The sequence below is a fragment of the Narcine bancroftii genome, chromosome 1, assembly GCF_036971445.1.
Source record: "Narcine bancroftii isolate sNarBan1 chromosome 1, sNarBan1.hap1, whole genome shotgun sequence".
In the NCBI taxonomy this organism is placed as follows: Eukaryota; Metazoa; Chordata; class Chondrichthyes; order Torpediniformes; family Narcinidae; genus Narcine; species Narcine bancroftii.
In genome coordinates this window covers 26,803,729-26,824,872 of record NC_091469.1, presented here as the reverse complement: position 1 = coordinate 26,824,872, position 21,144 = coordinate 26,803,729, and the positions used below count along the sequence as shown (strand labels likewise).

The window sequence follows — 21,144 nt, the reverse complement described above, 5'->3', positions numbered from 1 at the left end:
CTACGCCATACATAATTTTAAAGACCCTCATTCATGTCACTTTCAACCTTCTATGTTCTAGATGTGATGATAAAAGGTTAATTTATTTATATAACTTTTTTTAAAACTCACATTGACCAGATCATACATTACATACAAGGGTGAACAGCTCATGAGCCAGTTGATATCAATGCTGCAACCCTTTGTAATGCAGTATAAATTGAATATTTTATGGGGATGGGTGATTTTGGCTTGGAAATGTGCTTTGTTAATCTCAATAAACATTTGATATACACTGATTTTATGATCATTGATAAATTAGAAATGGATATGTCTTTTTATCAGACAACTCTGGTAATGCCTGGTATAATCATAGGGTTATTACTGATCTATGATCACTGTTACCCTGATCAAACCTGAATGCTAAATATTGGTGCATTTGAAACAGAGATTTAAAAATAAGGACATTTCTTTGGAGCTTTTTGAACTCTACTTTAGGAACTTTGGTCTTGTTTGTCATTTGATTTAAATTGTATTTGTTTTCTGTGTTGTTGCTTGCATCCATTTTATGTCCTCACCCTCAGTCAAGTGTTAATGTTTCCTGTTTCCAGATTTAGATGAATGTGCACTTGGATCAGACTGTGATAAAAAGTCTGAATGCATTAATACAGTTGGATCCTACACCTGCACCTGCAGGCCACCATACTCCGGCGATGGAAAAAATTGCACTGGTATAGTTGTTAATGCTCGACCACGCTTCCTGCTTGCCCAAGTTTTCCAGCAACATCTATGAAGAGTGGAACTGGAAGGCATAAAAAGACCTTTTAGGATATTAGTTACCCAGTTGGGTTTTTAACTTTTGAGATCTTATTCTAAAGTGTGTCAGTAAATTTGAAAAATTCAGTACAATCGGTGGGGTTTCATCCTCTTCATTACCAACACCCGAACAATCTGATGTTTCTACATATGCAAATTCAATTTACTTGAATTAATCAATGTGCATAAAGAGATCTTTTCCTTATAAGGACATAGCAGAAAAAGATAAATTCTCACTCCCTGCATAACCTGTATAAGTTGTTGTGATAAGGATTAATCATGGATTAATCATTTAAAATATGATTGCAGTAGTATTAAATTAAACCTACAATTTTTGTTAAAGGTGGGTAATCCGTGAATAGCTGTTAATTTACTCACTGAATATTAGTACTGATTCCTTTTTTTTACTATCCTGAGAATATTTAATCCTAGTTGAAACATTGTTGAGAACGTGGAACTTGTTCTGACAGAGAGGTTGAAGTGAATAATAGAGAAGTGTGATGGGGAATCTGGAAGTACACATAGGATATGCTGATGGTTTGAAATGAAGAAAGCTGGGGTGGAAATAATGTAACCTGTATAAGTTGAGCTCCATTAATCCACAAGAAATCGATGCTTTTCTCCCTGTACTATTGCTCAGATCCAATCCGGTGTAAAGATCCTGGGACACCTGCTCATGGACTGGCCGAGGGTGCTGTGCACTTTGTTGGTGACCAGGTGACTTTCTCTTGTGAAGATGGCTACCAGTTGAATGGGACTGCAAATATCACATGTCTGGAGGACGAACAGTGGAGTGATGCAGTGCCACACTGCCAAGGTATATAACCCAAGTTCCAGTTTGGTAACTATAAATATATTAGGCTTCTTTGTTTGAAAATAGACTAGGGATGGTCTGATAATGTGGTGAAGATTATTTTGGGGGAAGAGGTGATTGAAAGCTCACAACAGCATTAATAAATATGTTAAAATTTATAAAGAAATTTTAGAGAAATATTTTCACCCTGTTTGGTGGCCTGTGGAATTTATGCTTACTTTACTTAGGGTGTTGTTAATTCTTTTTTTTTATTTTATTTTATTTCACATATTCATTAAAAAAAACTTTCACATAAATTTCTTATTCAAAAATAATTAAAAATTAATACAGTGATTTTTTTTAAAATGTCATCCTCCCATCATCCCCCCTCCCCCAACAACCCAATAGAAAAGAAGGAAAAGAAAGAAAATATCTCAATAGTAATTATAAAAACTAACAAATAAAATCTAACATATCTTAATTTTCTTGATTTTAGAACTCAGAAGATTCATGTCGAGTGATTACAACTTAATTCCTAGAATTTGTAAATATGTTGTTAATTCTTGAGGTACTGAGAGATTGTGATGTGGGTGGGGGGTGGTGGAGGGAAATCTTTGGAGAGAGTGCAGAACCAAGAATGTTGGCAGCGTTTTTTTATACCCACCTTCTTCCTGATTTTCTTTCTGTTGAAGCCAGTTGAATAAAGAGCAGGGTAAATTGAGCTCCTCATCAATGATCCCTCTAATTTTTAGTGGTCAGTGTGCATAAAAATCCTATGTTGTGCAAATTTTTTTTTTCCTGTGGCAAAAATATGTGCGCACTGAATGCTTGTATAAATGTTAATGTGAAATTGTTTTGGGATAACTTCAGCACATCCTATCTCTCATTGCTAATAAAGCTGCATTGGCATGCTTTAATATAAATCAAGTATGATTGCATTCTACGAAGTAACAAATTTAGCCAAAATTTTACTCTAAACTTTGAACTTTGTGCGCACATTAATTTCCTTTGTGCGCTGGTTGCAAAACACGCACAAAATGCGCACACAAGCACAGCTTAGAGGGAACAGAGTTCCTATTGCTTATTGCACAATTTTAATTCATCTTATCACCTCCAGTGTCTGCTTCTTTGATTTCTACTTTTCTTTATCCACATCTCCTGCTGGAATCGTGAAACAGCCTGATACACCATCAATTACAACAAAAGACAGAGGTTGCGAGACTGATAGGCTTTTATTGTCTACAGAATGGAGCAACAACTAACCTCATTGACTGATCATGGCAGGAACTCTTGGGAGCATGAAAAAGGATATGGGAAGGATTGGTCTTGGGAGGTGTGTCCAGCAAACAGTAGCCAATCTTAGTATAACAGTGGTTTACCTCATTTACCCCTACGTTTTAAGAAGAGTCCTGTGGTGTGAGAGAAAAAAAATGAAGCAAATATATACACATATACTTATTTTCCAGGTCAAGTTCATCAGGGGGTTTCCTCTGCCACAGCGATCAACATGGCACCCTAGGCAGCTTGTCTGGTTGATCTGTTATCACCAGCTGCAGTTCACTGGGAAGAAGGGACAGGTAAAGGGAGGAGGGAGTGTGGTGCTGGTGCATCATGAGTTGCCGGGGGTGGAGGGTGGTTGGCAGCAGATTCAGGGACCACCCCCCCACCAAAATGGCAGCAGGAGTATGTTGGTGGTCAATCGTGGTCAGAGAGGTGCCCGATGGTGCCAAATCTAGGATGGAGACCATGAACTTGCCCCCTCACTGGGGAAGGCTACGTAGGCGTACTGGGGATTTACATGGTGGAGGCAGACCCTCTCGACCAGCGGGTCAGTCTTAGTTTGCCTGGTGTGCTTCTGAAGCAAGACAGGTCCTAGGGATGTTTGTCAGGCAGGCAGCGTAGTTCCTGACATAGACTTCCAAGGGAAGGCAAACATACGTTCATTAGTGGTCGTACATAAGAGTGACCATACTGAGTGGAGTGTATCTGGGAGGACCTCTTGCCAGTGGGAGATGAGGAGGCCCTGTGACTTCACGGCCAGGAGGATGGTTTTCCATACTGTGGAATTCTCCCTTTCCACCTGCCCATTCCCTCTGGGATTGTAGCCTTGCTCGTGACGTTGCCCCTGGCCAGCAGGTACTGCTCCAGCTTGTTGCTCATGAATGAGGTCCCTCAGTGGCTGTGGATGAAGCAGGGGCACCCAAAGAGTGTGAAGATATTGTGGAGGGCCTTGATGACTGTAACCAAGGTCATGTCCAGACAGGGAATGGCGAAAGGGAAGTAGGAATACTCATCGACAACTGTGTGGAAGTATATATTCCGATTCAAGGAAGGGAGAGGCTCAGGCACTCGAAAAGGCGAGTAAATTTGATCAGGTGCACCTTGACCAGGCGATAGAAGTGTGGTTTGCACTCGGCACAGACCTGGCAGTTTTTGGTCATTGTTCTAACTTTCTCAATGGAGTATGGTAGGTTCCAGGCTTTAATGAAATGGAAGAACCAAGTCACTCCAGAGTGGCAGAGGTTATTATAGAGGGTCTGCAATTTGTCCATTTGGATACTGGCACAAGTTCCATAGGATAGGGTATCTGGGGACTCATTAAGTTTGCCAGGTTGGTATAGGGTATCTCCACCTGAGGATTTTATCATTCTTGATTTTGCCTCTCTGCTTATCATTGAACATGAAAGTAACCACCCATTGGTCCATGAGGAGGGTGAACTGTTTGCCAGTGAGGTAGTGCCTCCAGTATCGTACTGCCTCCACGATGCCCTGGGCCTCCTTTTTGACTGAGGAATGTCAGATTTCAGGGCCTTGGAGGTTGCGTGAGAAGCCGATGGGTCTGCCCCTTGGTTAAGTGTGTAAGCCTGGGAGAAGTCAGACGCATCGCTCTCCACCTAGAAAGACATGGACTCATCTATCGCATGCATCACCACCTTGGCAATGTCATCCTTGATGTGGCCGAAGGCTGTGCGGGCTTCTGCCAACAGGGGAAAAGAGGTGGCTTTGACCAATGGGCAGGTATTATCCGCAAAGTTGGGGTCCCCCTAAGTGTAGTACAAGAAGAAACACGGGCATCTCTTCAGGGCTTTGAAGGTGTGAGGGAGGGGCAGCTCCAGTAGAGAGCGCAAGCAGTCAGGGTTGGGGCCAATTATGCCATTTTCTACCATGCAGCCAATAATGGCTAGTCAGGTTGACCAGAACACACATTTCTCCCTGTTACCGGTAAGGTTCAGGAGCTTAGTGGCCCAAAGAAATTTTCAAAGGTTGGCATCGTGGTCCTACAGATCATGTTGTCAAAATATGGAAAAGTAGCCTGCAGTTTATAGTGGTCCATCATGCAGTCCACCTCCCAAAGAGCACCTGGGGGAAGTGGTAGAGATCGCCATTTGCCTTGAATGCAGTATACTGGCGGTCCTTCAGGCAGATCAGGAACTGGTAATAGGCAGTTTTGAAGTCACTCGTGGTGAATACCCAATATTGTGCAATGTTGGATATGTGGGTGAGAGGGAGCTGTGTGTACCGGTTAATGGACTGACTATGTTCTTCACCCCGTTCTTTATTACGACCACCTTATCCCTCCAGGGACAATTGTTAGCCTTGATGACCTCCTTGCTCAACAAACACTGAACCTTTGACTTGATGAATACTCTGTCTGCAGTGCAGTATTGCCTGCTCCTGGTGACCACTGGCTTGCACCTGGGGATGAGGTTTGCAAACAGCAGTTGAGGTGTGACCTTGAGGGTCGAGAGCCCACAGGTCTTGCACAGAGGGCTATCTAGAAACTGTTCATTGCAAATGGTGACAGGAGGACGGGGCCCATCGAGCCCCAATGTAACACTCTTAAGTTGGTACTGGAAGTCCAGCCCCAGTAGCAAGGGGGCGTAGAGCTGCGGCATGATGAAGAGCCTGAGGTGTTTGTAAACTGTGCCTCCAATGGTCAAAGTCACCGTCCAGGACCTGTGGGCATCTGCCGTATTGGATTTAGAAGTGAGTGATATCTTATGGCTGACTGGCCACACTTTGAGGGATAGGCATTTAGCTGTATCAGGGTAAATAAAGCTTTCTGTACTCCCACCCATTTACCTGAAGATCCATTATGGACCTGGCAAGTTTGTGTGGTCTCTCAGTTCAAGGTGATGGAGGCCAGTATGGACTCACTGCCCAAGTCTAATGAGGGCCCGAGTTCCCAACGTGGCTGCTTTTGCTGTTCCCCTACGGTGCTGCAGGCCTGGGAAGATGGCGCCGGCCACGTGGTCCAAAATGCCGGCCCCTATGACTCACATGTGGTGTCGCTGGTCCACAGAAGATATAGCATGCTTCCCTGGGTGACGGCTGTCAGCATACAGTGCTGCTAAGTTTCGCGGGCAGTTTAGATAGGCAAACTTTTGCTTGACCTCCTCTTTTCCCACACCTAAAGCAAACCACCTCCTTGGCAGGGTAGTGTTTCCTCGTGTGATTGCCCCGCCCGCAGAAGTAGCATTTGGGGCAATCACCTGCCACCATCTCCAAGATCAGGTCACAAGACAGCCCCCTGTCCCAAGATAGCAGCACCCGCAGCAGCCAAGAGGTGATGTAGTCATCTGAATTTTGGAGTGTCACCTCCAACGTCTCTGTTAATTTAACTGCTCCTTGAAGGTCGAGTAACTTCTGCTCCAGGAGTCGCTGTCTTAAGTATCCAGACTGAATGCCAGCCACGTAGGTGTCCCGGATGAGGTCCTCCGTGTTCTGGGTGGCCATCACAGCTTTGCAGTTGCACTCCCTGCAGAGGGTCTGGAGAGCCCTTAGTTATTCGGCACTTGACTCACTGGATCGCTGCTTCCTGGTGGCCAGGAGATCCCGTGCATAGACCTCGTTCACCCTTCTGCAGAACTGGACCATCAGTGTACCCATGGCCTCCATATACAATTTGGCGTCGTTGATCATTGGGAAGACCAGGGGTCCTACTCACGATTGCTGTCAGGAAGTCCTCAAAACAATGTAGCCAGTGTTTAAATGTGTTCAGGCGTCAGAGGATCGAGGGTCTATGTTGAGTTTCTCTGGTTTCAGGTATTGCTCTATTTTCTTTGAAAAATATAGTCAATAAAATTGATGGACCATCAATTACCACAAAAGACTGAGGTTGTGAGACTGATAGGCTTTTATTGACTATAGACTGGAGCAACAATTAACCTCATTGACTGATCATGGCAGGTGCACTGGGGAGCATGCAAAGAGGGAATGGATAGGATCGGTCTCGGGGGGCATGTCCAGCTGTCGGTAACCAATCACGGTTTAACAGTGGTTTATCACATAGCCGCGTACTGTATTATTGTCAGTTTACAGCCTTGTTATTTTTCTTTCCTAGCTCGATCCTGTAGCACGCCTAGTATCCCAGCAAATGGTATGATTGAAGGCAATGTCTTCACCTATGGTATGAAGGTGGTGTACAGGTACAAGAATGTCTTTCATGGTGGATTTCTCTTCATTACTTCCTCCTTGCACTTGAACAAATGGAAATTAGTGGGAACTGAGCAAGAAATATCATTTGATAGTATCCTACAAAGCTATGATACTGACCAAAAAGTTAGCAAGAGTGCCAAAGTCGATGAAGGCTCCAATTACACACCCTTATTTGACACCGGTGTCCCTTGAGATTGGCTCTATTGTTGATATGTGGGTTAAAACCTGAAATATTAGCTCATGTGTATCAGTTATGATATAGTGTTGAACCTGCAAGCATCCGTTCTAGTGAATAGGACTAAAAAGGAATCTGGTTAAATGGATGAGGAATAGAAGGATATGCTGGGAGAGTAGCAGAAGGTTTGACCAGAGGATAAACAGTAGATTTGTGCTGTTTCTGAGCTGTATGGTTCTATTCAATTCTGTGTAATGTGTGCCAAATATTTTTGTTTAATCTCCTTTCCTACCAAAAGAATAAATACTATCTTTCTTCCCTTTTTACAGTTGCAATGAGGGATATATGTTATCTGGAGCAGCAGGAATCTCTTGTTTAGCTAATGGTAGTTGGAGTCATGAAACACCTATTTGTGAACCTCTGATATGCCCTACTCCACAGGATACAGACAATGGTAGATACACCATGAATGGAATCACATATCTCTCCACTGTTACCTACACCTGCAACATTGGATATCAGTAAGTTAGCCCATAAGAAATCAGTAATGTTGCTCGTTATCAACATAATGTAACCTCTTCCAATCCTCCAAGATCTCCACTACAATTCCTGGCTCCTGCTCATTGCATGTCATCCACAGGTGTCACCACCTCTCCATATTATAAGCTTTTGAATTCCATCCTTAAATTTCCCTATTTCTTTCACATTTTTGGTGCTCCTTAAAACTAGTCACTTTGACCCACCTTTTAGCCATCTTCCCTGATATCCATCAAAATTTTAAAAAACGAAATGCTGGAAATATTCAGCATATTGGCAGTACTTGTGAATAGTGTTAATCACTGCCATGAGCCACTGAGTGTCTCAAGCACATTTTGTTTCTTTTTTTACCTGATGAATTTTATTTTTGGGTAGTTTAGAATCAAGTTTTATCTGTTAATCTTCCTGTGAAATCCATTGAGACATTTTAGTTTACTCAAGTTGATGGATGAGTATGAATTGTTTGCACGTTGTTTCCCTCTCATTAATATCTAGCCATCCCCATGTCATCAGTGGAATTTCTTAGTGCATTTCTTCGTGATTCTCTTTGCTACTGTCTCCTGGTCTGGGAAGGTGGCCAATTTAAAAAAAAATTCCTGGTTTTACTCCTCCCTTTCTTTGTAATTTGCTCCAAACCTACATCTCTCCACAATCTCAGAACTTCCAATGCACATCCTTTTTTTTACCATTCTGTCGATGGCAACATTTAAAAGGCATTTAATTTTGAAATTTCCTTCATAAACATCTTTTTAATCATCTTACCTCCCTTTAAGCTACTCCTCAAAATATTCTTTGTGATCCTGGGCCATATGTTGTTTAATGCCTTTGGAGATCATTTACAAGTTTTTAAGAGGCTGTAGACTTGCAAGTTTTCAGAAAACTTTGAGTTCTGATGCATCATACTGTTATCACCTTTTAACTTTTTTTTAAATCACCTGAAGGTTGCACGGACCAGCTACTTTAATTTGTAACAGCACAGGTCAATGGAATGAGTCCTCACCAGTATGTGAGATTGTATCCTGTGGGCCTCCACCACCGCTTCCCAGTGCTGATGTTATTGGAAGCAAGTTCACCTTTGGAAGCAACATTTCCTACAGTTGCAAAGAAGGGTAGGACCAGTACCTATCTTTGCAATTTTTTTTGTTCAGTATCAGAAGTTAGGATCATAGGAATAGGAGACCACTCAGCTCATGAAGCCTTCTGTTGAGCACTCTGGGATGGGAAATATATAATGACTTTGGCAGTGATGCCAAATTTCATGAGAGAATAAAAATAACTCCTGCCACTGAAACAAAATGCATCCGAGTGAGCAAGTACAACTCCTGGTGGAGAACACCCTGGCAGCCTTTCGTTAGGAACACTTGATTTTAGACTGAACAACTTTGTGAGCTTCTTGTGCAAAGAACATGCCTCATACAGATATTGTTCTTGACCAGCCTGATTTACTCCCAATAACACTCTGGAGCACAGTTTCACTTGTTCTATATTTGCACCATGATTGTTCAAGCAGAATCAATCTCCAGTGGCTGAAAGAGCAGTGGTAAAATAGCGCCTATGGCAAGCACTGAAATTGTGCCCCCTCTCCCTCCCATTTTAAAAAAATCACCCATAAAGTTGACGGTTGGGCAATTTTCATGTACAATTGGGCTGGCACTAACCGCTACACCAATATTGCCACCCGGCATATCCTTGTGAATTTCACACATTGAGATGTAATTTATTAGAAGTGAACCAGTGATTAGCTCCCACCTGGACCCTTAGGATGAGCTTTAGTATTGGAAAGGCTCCCCCGGCTCCCTCTCACTAACAGAACCCTCCATTGCAAACCATGCCACACCACGCTGAGGTTTATTATTTCCAGTCTCCAAGACGTGGGATGTTCCAGGATCCAGCCCGCATTGAAGCGACCCAAGCCTTGTGTTTATTTTGTGTTCCCCGCTGAAAGCTGCAGCATCCCACAGGCAAAATGGCCATCTTCCTTGTCCATAATCCCCCATGCAGTTGGAACCGCTCTGCATTTCCCTGGCACTGGCAGAGCGGTTCCAGCTGTGTTGGGGATTATGGGGAATGAAGACAGCCATTGCTCAGTTTACCCTCACCCAGGGGTATGTGAATGTTTCAATTAAAAATCATGGACAGGATCCTTTGAATTCTAAAAGACAATGTTTTTGTTTGTCTTTTCAACTCTATGTTCTTGTCTCCAATGCACACACTTTGATTAGGAATGCATTTTAACAATCTGTTCATTCACAAGATGACCCATGCCTGTGCTGCGATACTTAACCATGTGAAAATACATTTTTAAAAATTGCTTTGCGCAAGTATAGATTACTACGTGTTGTTATAAAAAGCCTTTTTATAACAACAGGTATCGTCCATGAAAATCAACTTCTGGCGCTCGCACTCAGAAACACTGAAAACGTGAATGTAGACAGCAGAAGAAGTGCAAACCCCCTCCACTCACCTAGCACCACAGGCAGTGTGCTTACATTCCCGTGGCGCCTGGAGATGCCAAGCCTTTGTCTCACACACACACACACACACACACACACACACACACACACACACACACACACACACACACACACACACACACACACACACACACACATGGCCGAGCTCCATGGTGGGACACACATGCGATGGTTGTCGGCCCGCATGCCGGGCTGCAGCACCTTGAGCTTTCCCCAGCACCAATCACTGTGGGGCCCCTGGGTGCTGACGGGCCCAGGCTGCTGAGCAAATCAACAGGCAAGAAAAACCAAAACACCTTCCTCAGAGTAAAACTCCACAGTCTGCAGACACCATGAAAGAATGCTGGAGAAACTCAGCACAGCAGGTTAAAACATTGAGCAAAGATATTGGCTGTGTGAGACAAGGACAGAGGCACCTCCCTTCACGTGGCGCCCAGGGCATGTGCCATGGCTGCCATACCCTAGATACGCCTATATGGAAGAGTGCTGCCTCTATTGTACTTCAGCCCATTAAAGCTGACTGCCAAGGTAGCAGCTGCAAGGTAAAGTTCTGGCAACTCTGAGATTTTGAATTCAAATAGAATAATGTGCTATGAAACTACCAGAGCTGGGCATTATGCAGAGAAAAGACAACACTATTCAGGAATCCTTTACAATTGAAGATCACAAAGTTTATAGGACTTTTAAAAAAACATATTAATGTGACAACACAACACTGCCTTAATGTCTCAGTATAAGGTCATGCAAATGAAAAGTTGTTGTGTCTTGTTTTGGTGTCTAATTGAACTTTTTTTCTGGTCACCTCTTCCTCTTGCTGCAGCTATACTTTGCTTGGAGAGGAAACCAGACAGTGCCTGGCCCATGGAATGTGGAGCCTCAGCACTGTGCAGTGTGTTGCCCTGTCATGTGGTCCAGCTCCAAATATTGACCATGCTTTTCCCGAAACTGGTCACAAGCTATACGGCGACATTGCGATCTACTACTGCACAGATGGGTACAGCATCTCGGGCAACTCACAGTTATTCTGCAATGCCACGGGAGTGTGGGCCCCATCAGAAGGGCAAGCCATGCCACACTGTGTGGCAGACTTCTGCAGGAAACCAACATTTGCACCACACGTGATTTTGGAGACAATCAGCAAGGAGAAGTTCCCAGCCGGCTCACAGGTTGCATACAAGTGCGAGGAAGGCTTCACTTTGAACACTTCCATCACCATCGAGTGTGTCCGTGGCGGCACATGGGACCCCTCTCCATTCAGCGTGCAGTGCATCCCCGTACGCTGCGGGGAGCCGCCAGTAATCGAGCGAGGCCAAGTGAGCGGAACCAATTACAGCTTTGGTGCCATTGTGGCCTACAGCTGCAGCAGGGGTTTTTATGTCAAGGGCAATAAGAAGCGAGCCTGCCAAGCTGATGGAGAATGGAGTGGCCGGCTGCCCAGCTGCCAACCTGTGTCATGTGGAGATCCCCCACAGCTCACCAACGGACAAGTCGAAGTGAGTTGTAATAACATTACAAGTGGTCTCTTGTTGAGGAAATCCAAACAAAAGTAACCAAGGGTGAAATAAAGGAAAATGATGGAAACTTTAGCATCTGGAGAGAGAAGCAGCATTAATGTTTCTGATTAATGAAATAGAAATTCAACCTTTCTTTCTCAGATGTTGCCTCATTCTCCATTTCTACTTCCAATTTCCAGCATTTGTAACATTTTGCTTTAGTGAAATATTCAGAAGTCTATTTGGTACTGACCTTTTAACATTAGACCTCAGATCTCTGACTTCATTAGGACCTGGGCAGGAGACTTGCTGACACTATCAAGTGTGGTAAGCTTCACCTGGAGGGCAGTGATGGGATCAATGCTCATTCTACCAACAAACCACCTGTTACACAAATTGTGTAGCTGCAACGAGTAGTTCGAGACAGGGTTTGAAATATCTCAAAACTCGGTAACGAGGCAAAATTTCATCAATTGTTCTTGTATTCAGTAAAAACAAGAAGTTTAAAGGGAGCTTTTTTTAAATGTGCTGAGATATTTACATTTTCCATTTCTAAGAAAGCCTACCTACTTTAAGGGGGTCTAACTTTAAAGTCAAAGCTACACCGTTCAGATAAGAAATTAGGAAATACTTCAACCCATAGATAGACGAGAAATAACTTGACTGATCTTCTTATTGTTTTGTATAGAATGGGTACAGGGTTTTCAGCCTAACTTTTCCATGTTGACCAAGTTGTCCAAATAAGTTTGCCTCAGTTACCTGCATTTGGTGGATCATACTCTAAACCTTTCCTGTCCATGTACATGTCTAAAGATCTTGTAATAGTACCATTTCTAGCACTTCCTCTGGCAGCTCATTGCTCAAACCCAACTGTGTGGCAACAGTTTCCTCTTCAAGTCCCTTTCAAATCTTTGCCCTCTAGTTTTAGACTTCCCTACTCTAGGGAATGTGTGACTATTTACCATATTTATGACCCTCATGATTTTATAAAGCTCAATAAGGTCACCCCACCAATCCCTCCCCCAACCTCCTATGCTCCTGGAAAAGAAGTCTCAACCTATCCAGCCCATTCTTGTAACTGAACCCTTCAATCTCAGTAATATTCACATGAATCTTTTCTGTACCCTTTCCAGCTTAATGAATCTCTATAGATGGGTGATCAGAACTGCACATCATACTCCAAGTATAGTCTCGCTAGTGTCTTGTATAATTGGAATGACGTCCCAACTCTTGCACTCAATGTCTTAGATAAGCATGCCAAACGCCATCTTCAACACCCATCCACCTGTATCACCCTTTGAAGGAACTTTCTATCTAGACCCCTCTGTCTCACTGTTCTACTCCACTCTCCAGGCCCCTGGCATTTACTGTATATGTCCTTCTTTGGTTTAGCTTACCAAAAATGCAACACCTAATACTTGTCCAAATAAATTTCCTTTGTGATTCCTTGGTCCACTTTCCCAATTGATCATAAATATGTCGATTTAACGAGCTTTTGTCTTCCAGTGTATTTAGAGAGGGAATAGAAATGTGTGAGTATGTTTTGAAAATAATCTATGCATGTTGATTTTCGCTTCTGAAGTTGTTACCATACTTCAACATTCATTTGACAAATTTATATCTCTCATAGAATTAGGGTACAAATCGTCATAGAAACCTCCTGCTGTTCTTATGTTTGCTTTCTCCACCATTCATCTTCCAGAACTTGGGTAAAATTGCTGTCAAAATATAGGAAACACAGTAAATCAGACATATGCAGTCAACAAATTGATGTTCAACCTACAGTATAGGAAGGTGTTGTACTCCTAACAGTAGATGAATTGATAGTCAAAGGTATTGGTGCAGAAAAAGGGAAAAAGTAAAGTTTTTTTTTATTTTTAGAATGTTCCAAAGCATTTTGCAGCCAATATTTTACCTTTTGAAATGTGGTCACCACTGTAATATAAACAATAAAGCAGCCAATTGGTGTGCAGCAATTTTCTAAAAATAGGCTGATAGTTTTTAGTGTTTCATTTCATTATATTGAGGGATAAATATTGCCTAGCACATTGAGTGCTCTTTAAGTGTTTTTCAAATTATCCTTTGGGATGTTCTATGTCATGAGACCTTTACAGTCTAGGCTCCTGCTTAATGCTTCTTTCGAAGGCTGACTCTTGATTGTTGATGTGAACACACAAACTTCTGACTTAAAGACGTGAGTGATTCCTCCCAAGCAAAGTCTAGTGTAGCAACTGACATTTTATTTTCTTTCTTGAATTACAGATTAAAAATGGGACACTATTTCAGAGTGAAGTCAGATATCGTTGTCATCATGGCTTTCGATTGGTCGGGAGTCCTATTCGTACCTGCCAAGGAAATCGAATCTGGCATAGTGAATCATCCCCTTCCTGCATCCCTGTGAACTGTGGCCCACCTCCAGCCATGAAACACGGACACTTTATAGGGTCTGATTTCAGCCTTGGCTCACGAGTCAAGCTCCAATGTGAGGAAGGCTATGTGGTCTCTGGTAAAGCAGTAATGATCTGTCAGGAGGACAGCCTGTGGGATAGAAGCCAACGCCCTCAATGCATTCCACTGAGGTGCCCTGAGCCATCATCAATGGGGCGGGAGAGCAATCTGTTTGTGCATGAGACCAACACAAGTGGAATTGTTCTGCTGGAGTGTGCTGAGGGCTATGTGCTGGAGGGACCATCAAGTTTGAAGTGTTTAGCATCCCAGCAATGGAACGACTCGCTCCCAGTGTGCCGACCTGTTATTTGTGGCAAGCCTCCAGAGGTTCAGTATGGTGACACCTTGTTTTCTGATCTTCACTTTGGCAGCATTGTCAACTACACCTGTGCTGATGGGTTTGTATTGCAGGGACAGCCATTCCTAACCTGCCACGCCAACAGAACCTGGGGTCAACCTGTGCCAGAGTGTAGGCCTGTTGAATGTTCTCAGCCTGAATTGATTAGAAATGGAATCGTAGACATCCAGGGCCTGACCTACCTCAGCCATGCCGTGTACACTTGCAAGCCAGGCTTCCGTTTAAGTGGGAATGCCACCGTCACTTGTGGTGAGAATGGTGAATGGCTGGGGGGAAGGCCAATCTGCCAGCCAGTTGAATGCCCAATCCCACAAGAAATAACAAGTGGAAGAGCAATTTTTGAGAAGTTGTATTACCGAGAAACTATAACATATGTATGCAATGCTGGCTTTAAGTTGGAAGGTCAGTCAAGGCTGACTTGTTTGGAGACAGGTGAATGGAATGCAGAAGCACCTGTTTGCCAGCCCTTCAAATGTGAACCACCTCAGCTTATAGAAAATGGATTTGTCGAGGGCTCAGATTACAGCTATGGTGCTCTCATTTTCTACAGCTGCTTTCCTGGGTTCCATTTGGTTGGTAGCCACATGCGCATCTGCAAGGAATCATCCTGGTCCGATATCTTGCCATATTGTGCACCTGTAGATTGTGGTCTGCCCCCCCATATAGATTTTGGAGGGTACATAGTTACAAAGAATCAGGATGGAGAAGTTACTGGAGAATCTGCAAGCCATGTGGGACCAGGCGATCAAAGAAGTAACTCTGACATTGTAACTAACCTCCTCCCATCAGACCTCAACACAAAGAAAAGCATTGCTGCTTCCAGCTCTGAGAAAGTGCCACAGCCAAGCTCCAGTGGCAGTAAGCATCTGTGGAATCAACCAAGCATAGATCTTCTACAGAACTCTGAGTTCATGAGTGGAACAGTGATTCAGTATTACTGCTACAGCAGCTATGAGCTAATGGGGGACCAAGCGTTGGAATGCCAAGAAGATGGCACATGGAATGGGAGTGCACCTGCCTGCCTCCTGATAGAGTGTGAGCTCCCTGAAAAACCAGAAAATGGCTTTGTTAAGTTTTCCAGCAACTTGCTCGGTAGCACGATAGAGTACGGATGTGATCTTGGTCATGAACTCATTGGCTCAGTCACCAGGTACTGCTCCTCCAACAGTGAATGGAGTAGCCCTCCTCCCACCTGTCAACTGGTATCATGTGGCTCTCCCAGCCAGATCAGAAATGGCATCACCAACGGTAGCAACTACACTTATGGCAGTGTGATAACTTATGACTGTGATTCTGGATTTTTTCTAGTTGGCCCAATGCAAAGGTCTTGTCAGGACAATGGGAAATGGAGTGGAGAAGTACCCCAGTGTACTCCAATCTCCTGTGGCTTACTCTCCATTCCTGACAATGGCAATGTTACTGGACAGGATTATACCTTCCAAAGTCAAGTAAATTATAATTGCAAAAATGGATACCTGATTAAGGGAGATTTGACTCGTACCTGCCTTGCAAATGGGAGTTGGAGTGGGGAGATGCCAAAATGCATATTAGCAGCATGCCCACCACTCACTACCATGCTGAATGGCTATATCACAGGATCTGAATTTACCTTCGGAAAGGAAATTAAATTCAGGTGTATGGATGGTTACACATTGCATGGTGTATCCAACATTGTGTGTCAAGGAGATGGAAATTGGAGTGGCATGCCACCAGAATGCACACCAGTCAACTGTGGTCCTCCAGAAGATATCTCCCATGGATTAATCAATGGGTCTAGCTTTAGCTTTGGGGACTCTGTGAAGTACATATGCTTTCTTGGATATGGTCTGATGGGGACCTCAGTCAGACACTGTCTACAGAATGGGTCATGGAGTGATAATGCTCCAAAATGTGAGCGGTGCAAATGTCCATATCCAGACATCCGTAATGGATTTCCCAATAATCACGATGTCAGTTGTGGAAACCTGATATCCTTCCAATGCCTGGAGGGCTTTAAGTTACTGGGTCCTTCTGTAGTTCTTTGTGAAGCAGAGGGGAAGTGGAACTCAAGCCTTCCCTTCTGTGGCCGAATATCATGCGGTGCGCCTCCTTTGATACACAATGCCTTCTTTAACGGGAGCAGTTCCTTGCCAGAGAATGCCATAGCCTACAACTGCTTACCTGGCTACATTATGAAAGGGAAAGCTGAAGTATTCTGCACAGAGAGAGGCAAATGGAGTGAGCCATTTCCAACCTGCGACCCAGTGACCTGCGGGTCACCTCCACCAGTGCAGATGGCTGCTGTTATAGGTGACCAGTACACATTTGGGAGCAGAATTCATTACAGGTTAGAACTATATTCAGATTTCACATTTGTTTTCAGAGTACATACGTGACATACAACATATTATTTTATCAGGTACTGGTCCAACCAAATGAACCTATGATTTTGTTCAATATGTTAAACAAATGCACTTCTCAGGCACCCTTTGCATCTTCAGAATGTCACAAAATGTTTTACAACCAATTTGTTGCTTCTGAGTTGTAGGTATTGCTGAAATACAAGATGCCCAATAATACGTTCAGTTTGCACAAAGAGCATGACCACTGATTAGTTTTCGTAATGGCCAAGAGACTACCAAGAATTTACAGCTCCTCTTCAAAATGATGCCAGGAATCCTTTACTCTGACCTTGGAGAGGACCAATCTGCCAAGCCAGCAGAATTTGAGGTGAAGCTGGGCCAAAGTTTGAATACCAATGAAATGCCTTTGATCTCCTGCTGCAGATAGAGTAAATAGAAAGAAACAACTTTCTTTAACAATGGAGTCTAAAGCAAAAGTTCATAGGTTCAAAATCATTAGTTGAAGTTTTATAGAGAAAAATCTTTCTATTATCTGTGAGGTGCAAATCAAGAGTGTGCAAGGGCAATACTGATAGACTACTAAAAGAGGGGTGAAAGGAGACTGTGAAAGTTAAGATTGTAATGGATGAGTCTGACCAATTGGCCTGTTTAATTGAATAATATTCCCAACAATAATGAGCCACTTAAACATCTTTCACTTTTTATTTGCATCATGAAACCCATTTAAGAATTTAATTTCAGGAAAACAGTTTAGAAATTTGGCCAACTTTTACTTTTTTAGTGCAGTAAAAAAATACACTTTAACACAGAAATTGGCCTTTGTGAGTGAGTACAGTCGATATATCAGAATGGTACCAGGACTCAAAGGTTATGTTAGGAGGAGAGTGGGGGATGTTTTGATTGATCTTTTCCAACTTATTAAGGGCAGGTTGGTTGGGAAAACATCAACTTCCTCTTCTGGTCATTATCTGGGATAGCAGTCCAAAAATGAGAGCCAGGAGGGGAGCAATTCTACATTCAATGCATGGTTGAAATTTGGAGTGCCAGTATCATTTGTTTTAGAATCAATTGTTAATTTTAACTATCATTGCATTTTTGTTAAAATATGGTATTGAGAAATTAGAAAAATTAGTCCGCGGATTTTGGTCACAGATCTCCTTAAATGCTGGTACAAGCTTGTGGGGCTCCTGTTCCTATGGGCAAAACTTTTCTTAACATTTGATTAGTGTCTGGAACCGCAGCTGAAAGGCTGTGACCTGTAAACTTGTATATGAAGTGTTGGAAGTTGCGATTCAGTTGGGTGACTTTTTCCTCACTCTAAGTTTATTGTCACAAAATATCTAGTACGATGAGAAGGGTCTTTCAGTAAACAGACCAACAGGTTATCTCTAACATTACAATCAGCAATGTATAGGGCATAATTTAGAGAGTGGAGGATCACAATGAAAAGGAAGGCCATTTGGCACCAAGCAAGACAGTGTAATAACACTGCTATGGGGTTCATTCAGGAGTCTGATAGCTGCGGGGAAGAAACTGTCTTTAAGGCTGTTGGTTCAGCCGTTCATCCTCTTGAGCCTTCTCCCTGATGAAAGGAGGGAGAAGAGCGTGTGTCTGGGGAGTGATGGATCCTTCAATATGTTGGCTGCCTTCCCAAGGCAGCAAGCATAGATGGAGTCATGAGGAGGAGGAAAGCTTTTTACCTTGCATTCATTACCTTCTGTAGTTTCTTCTGATCTTGAGCAGACCAGCTCCCATAGCATGCTGCTTCAAAAGGACATCAATTATACTGGTGCCCAAGAAGATCAAGGTAATCTGCCTCAGTGACTGTCAGCCAGTGGCATTTAGATCTACCATGATCTCAAATGGTTTGCAAGGTTGGTTTTGGAGCAGATCAACTCTATCTCAGGAAGGTCCTCAATCCACTTCAATTTGTGTTTCATCATGACAGGTCCATTCTGTAAGATCACCTGGACAACCAGAACACTTAATTCAGGCTGTTACTCATTGACTACATCTTGGCATTCAACACAATCATACCTGCAAAACATGATCAGAAGAAGGAATCTAGGACTCTGTCCATCTCTGTGCAACTGGATCCTTTTTTAAAAAATTTTTTTCATAAATATACATATCAAAAATTTACATTTTCAAGATATATAGATCATTTTTAAATATATATCTATATATATATATAGATATATATATAAATCTATAAACTTTTTCTTACAAAACAACACAATAATCCTTTCCCTCCCACTCCCTTTAAGTATAAATCCATCCACTGTCAGTCAGGGCTTACAATTGGAATTTTTTTTTAAAGTCTTCATTGGGGAGATCACTTATATTTTTATAATAGTAGAACCTTTTTTATTATATTTGGGCCCCTCCATAATCCAAATATAATTGCCTTATTTTTATAACTACGCTATATTTCTTCTTTACATTATTTGTAATTTTTTTTCCCATAGATATACAACTGTTCATCTCTGTCCTCCATCATGCTATTTGTAGATCATGTGGAATTTGTTAAAAGAAGACATTCTTCAAATAGTCTTGGTAGATTATTCAATATAATACATTTGGCAAAATTAAGGTTGAATCCAAACATAATTTTTTTTTAGATACAGAAAAGGCATTTGACTGACTAGAATGGTTTTTCTTATATAAAATGGTGGAAAAATTTGGTGTAGGTATAACATTTATAAATTGGATAAAAGCTTTTTATCATAAGCCACAAAGTAAAATTATAACTAATAACCAAATGTCATCCATTTTATTTTCTTGAGTAGATCGAGTGGACATGGGTGTCCCCTATCTCCAGCATTATTCATACTAGCTATTGAAACATTGGTGGAGATTATAAGAGATCCAGATTCCTTCATGGCTTCAAAGTTGGACAGGAAGAACATGAAATTTGTTTATTTGCTAATGATGTGCTATTGTATATGAATAACCCAACTGAATCATTAATAAGATTATAAACAATATGAGAAAAATATGGAAGAATATCAGGATATAAAATAAATATGGATAAAAGTGAGATAATGCGATTGCAGAATTTTGATTATGAAAGATACCAAAAAGTTAGTCGATTTAAATAGAAGAAGATGGAAGGAATTAAATACTGAGGAATAATGACAGATAATAATTTACAGAATTTATATGTTTAATTATACCACTCTATTACAAAAAAAAGAAAAAGATTTACTGAAATGGAAAGATATGCAGATTACATTAATGGGAAGTGTAAATTGTATTAAAAAATGAAGGTAATGCCAAGACTACAGTATCTCCTTCAATCGTTGCCTATTGCACTAACTAAAAATTTATTTAAATTATTACATAATTGTATAAGACAATTCCTATGGAAGAACAAAGTACCAAGAATTGCACTGGAAAAGTTAACATGGGATTATAAATTGGGTTGACTCATAAAGAAGGCACATGAGTGCCTTTACTTTCTACGAAGACTGAAGAGATTTAGTATGTCATAGAATATTCTATCAAACTTCTACAGTGCACAGTGGAAAGTATATTGACTGGTTATATCACAGTCTGTTTAAATAAGTCAAATGCTCAGGAATGGAGCCAAATCCATCACAGGCTCCAACCTCCCACCTATCGAGGCCGTTAACACTCATCATTCTTCTCACAACTTCTTTTCCTTGATGCCTTCAGGGAGAAGGTACAGAAGCCTGACCAGCATTTCCAGTTTTAAGAGCAGTTTTATTCCAACAGCTGCCAGGATCTTGAGCCTCCCCTTACAACATTAATCATAAAGTATACTGACACTGCCAAGTTCAAGTTCAAAATTTATTGTCAGAGTACATGCACGATATCACTTCCAACCCTGACATTCTTTTTTTCCTGTAGGCCGGGCAGAATTTCTACAGATGGTAGAATAAACTGTACTCCAGAAAAAGATAGGTGTGCAAAAGAGAGAGATGAAAATAAACTCTGCAAATACAGAAGAAATAAATATTGTCAAAAATAATGTGCAAAATAAGAGTCCTCAAATGAATCTCTGCAGGAGCCTGATGGTGGAGGAGTAATAACTGTTCCTGAACCTGCTGGTACAAATCTTGTGGCACCTCTACCTTTTACCTGATGGCAGTAGTGAGAACAGAACATGTCCTGAGTGGTATGAATCCATGATGATTCCTATTGGCCTCCAACGGCAGAGTTGCACATAGATTTGCTTGATGTTGGGGAGAGTTTTGTCTGTTATTTACTGGGCTGTGTCTACTACCTTTTTCAGGGCTTTCCACTCCGATGTATTGGTACCCCCAT

The 21,144-nt window shown here is 42.0% G+C and overlaps 1 protein-coding gene across 3 annotated transcripts in view; it reads left to right on the top strand.

Moving 5' to 3' along the window:
* The window catches only part of svep1 (sushi, von Willebrand factor type A, EGF and pentraxin domain containing 1), a 198,974-nt gene that overhangs the window by 122,999 nt on the left and 54,831 nt on the right, over positions 1 to 21,144 (top strand). For all 3 annotated transcript variants that reach the window (XR_011353075.1, XM_069922936.1, XM_069922931.1), the window contains exons 27-33: positions 591 to 710; positions 1,436 to 1,612; positions 6,933 to 7,017; positions 7,532 to 7,723; positions 8,681 to 8,848; positions 11,034 to 11,706; positions 13,969 to 16,838. Coding sequence is in view for 2 of the 3 variants with exons in the window: in XM_069922936.1 (XP_069779037.1) it covers positions 591 to 710; positions 1,436 to 1,612; positions 6,933 to 7,017; positions 7,532 to 7,723; positions 8,681 to 8,848; positions 11,034 to 11,706; positions 13,969 to 16,838 (4,285 nt within the window). In the remaining variant the exon portion in view is untranslated. The remainder of the gene's footprint in view (positions 1 to 590; positions 711 to 1,435; positions 1,613 to 6,932; positions 7,018 to 7,531; positions 7,724 to 8,680; positions 8,849 to 11,033; positions 11,707 to 13,968; positions 16,839 to 21,144) is intronic.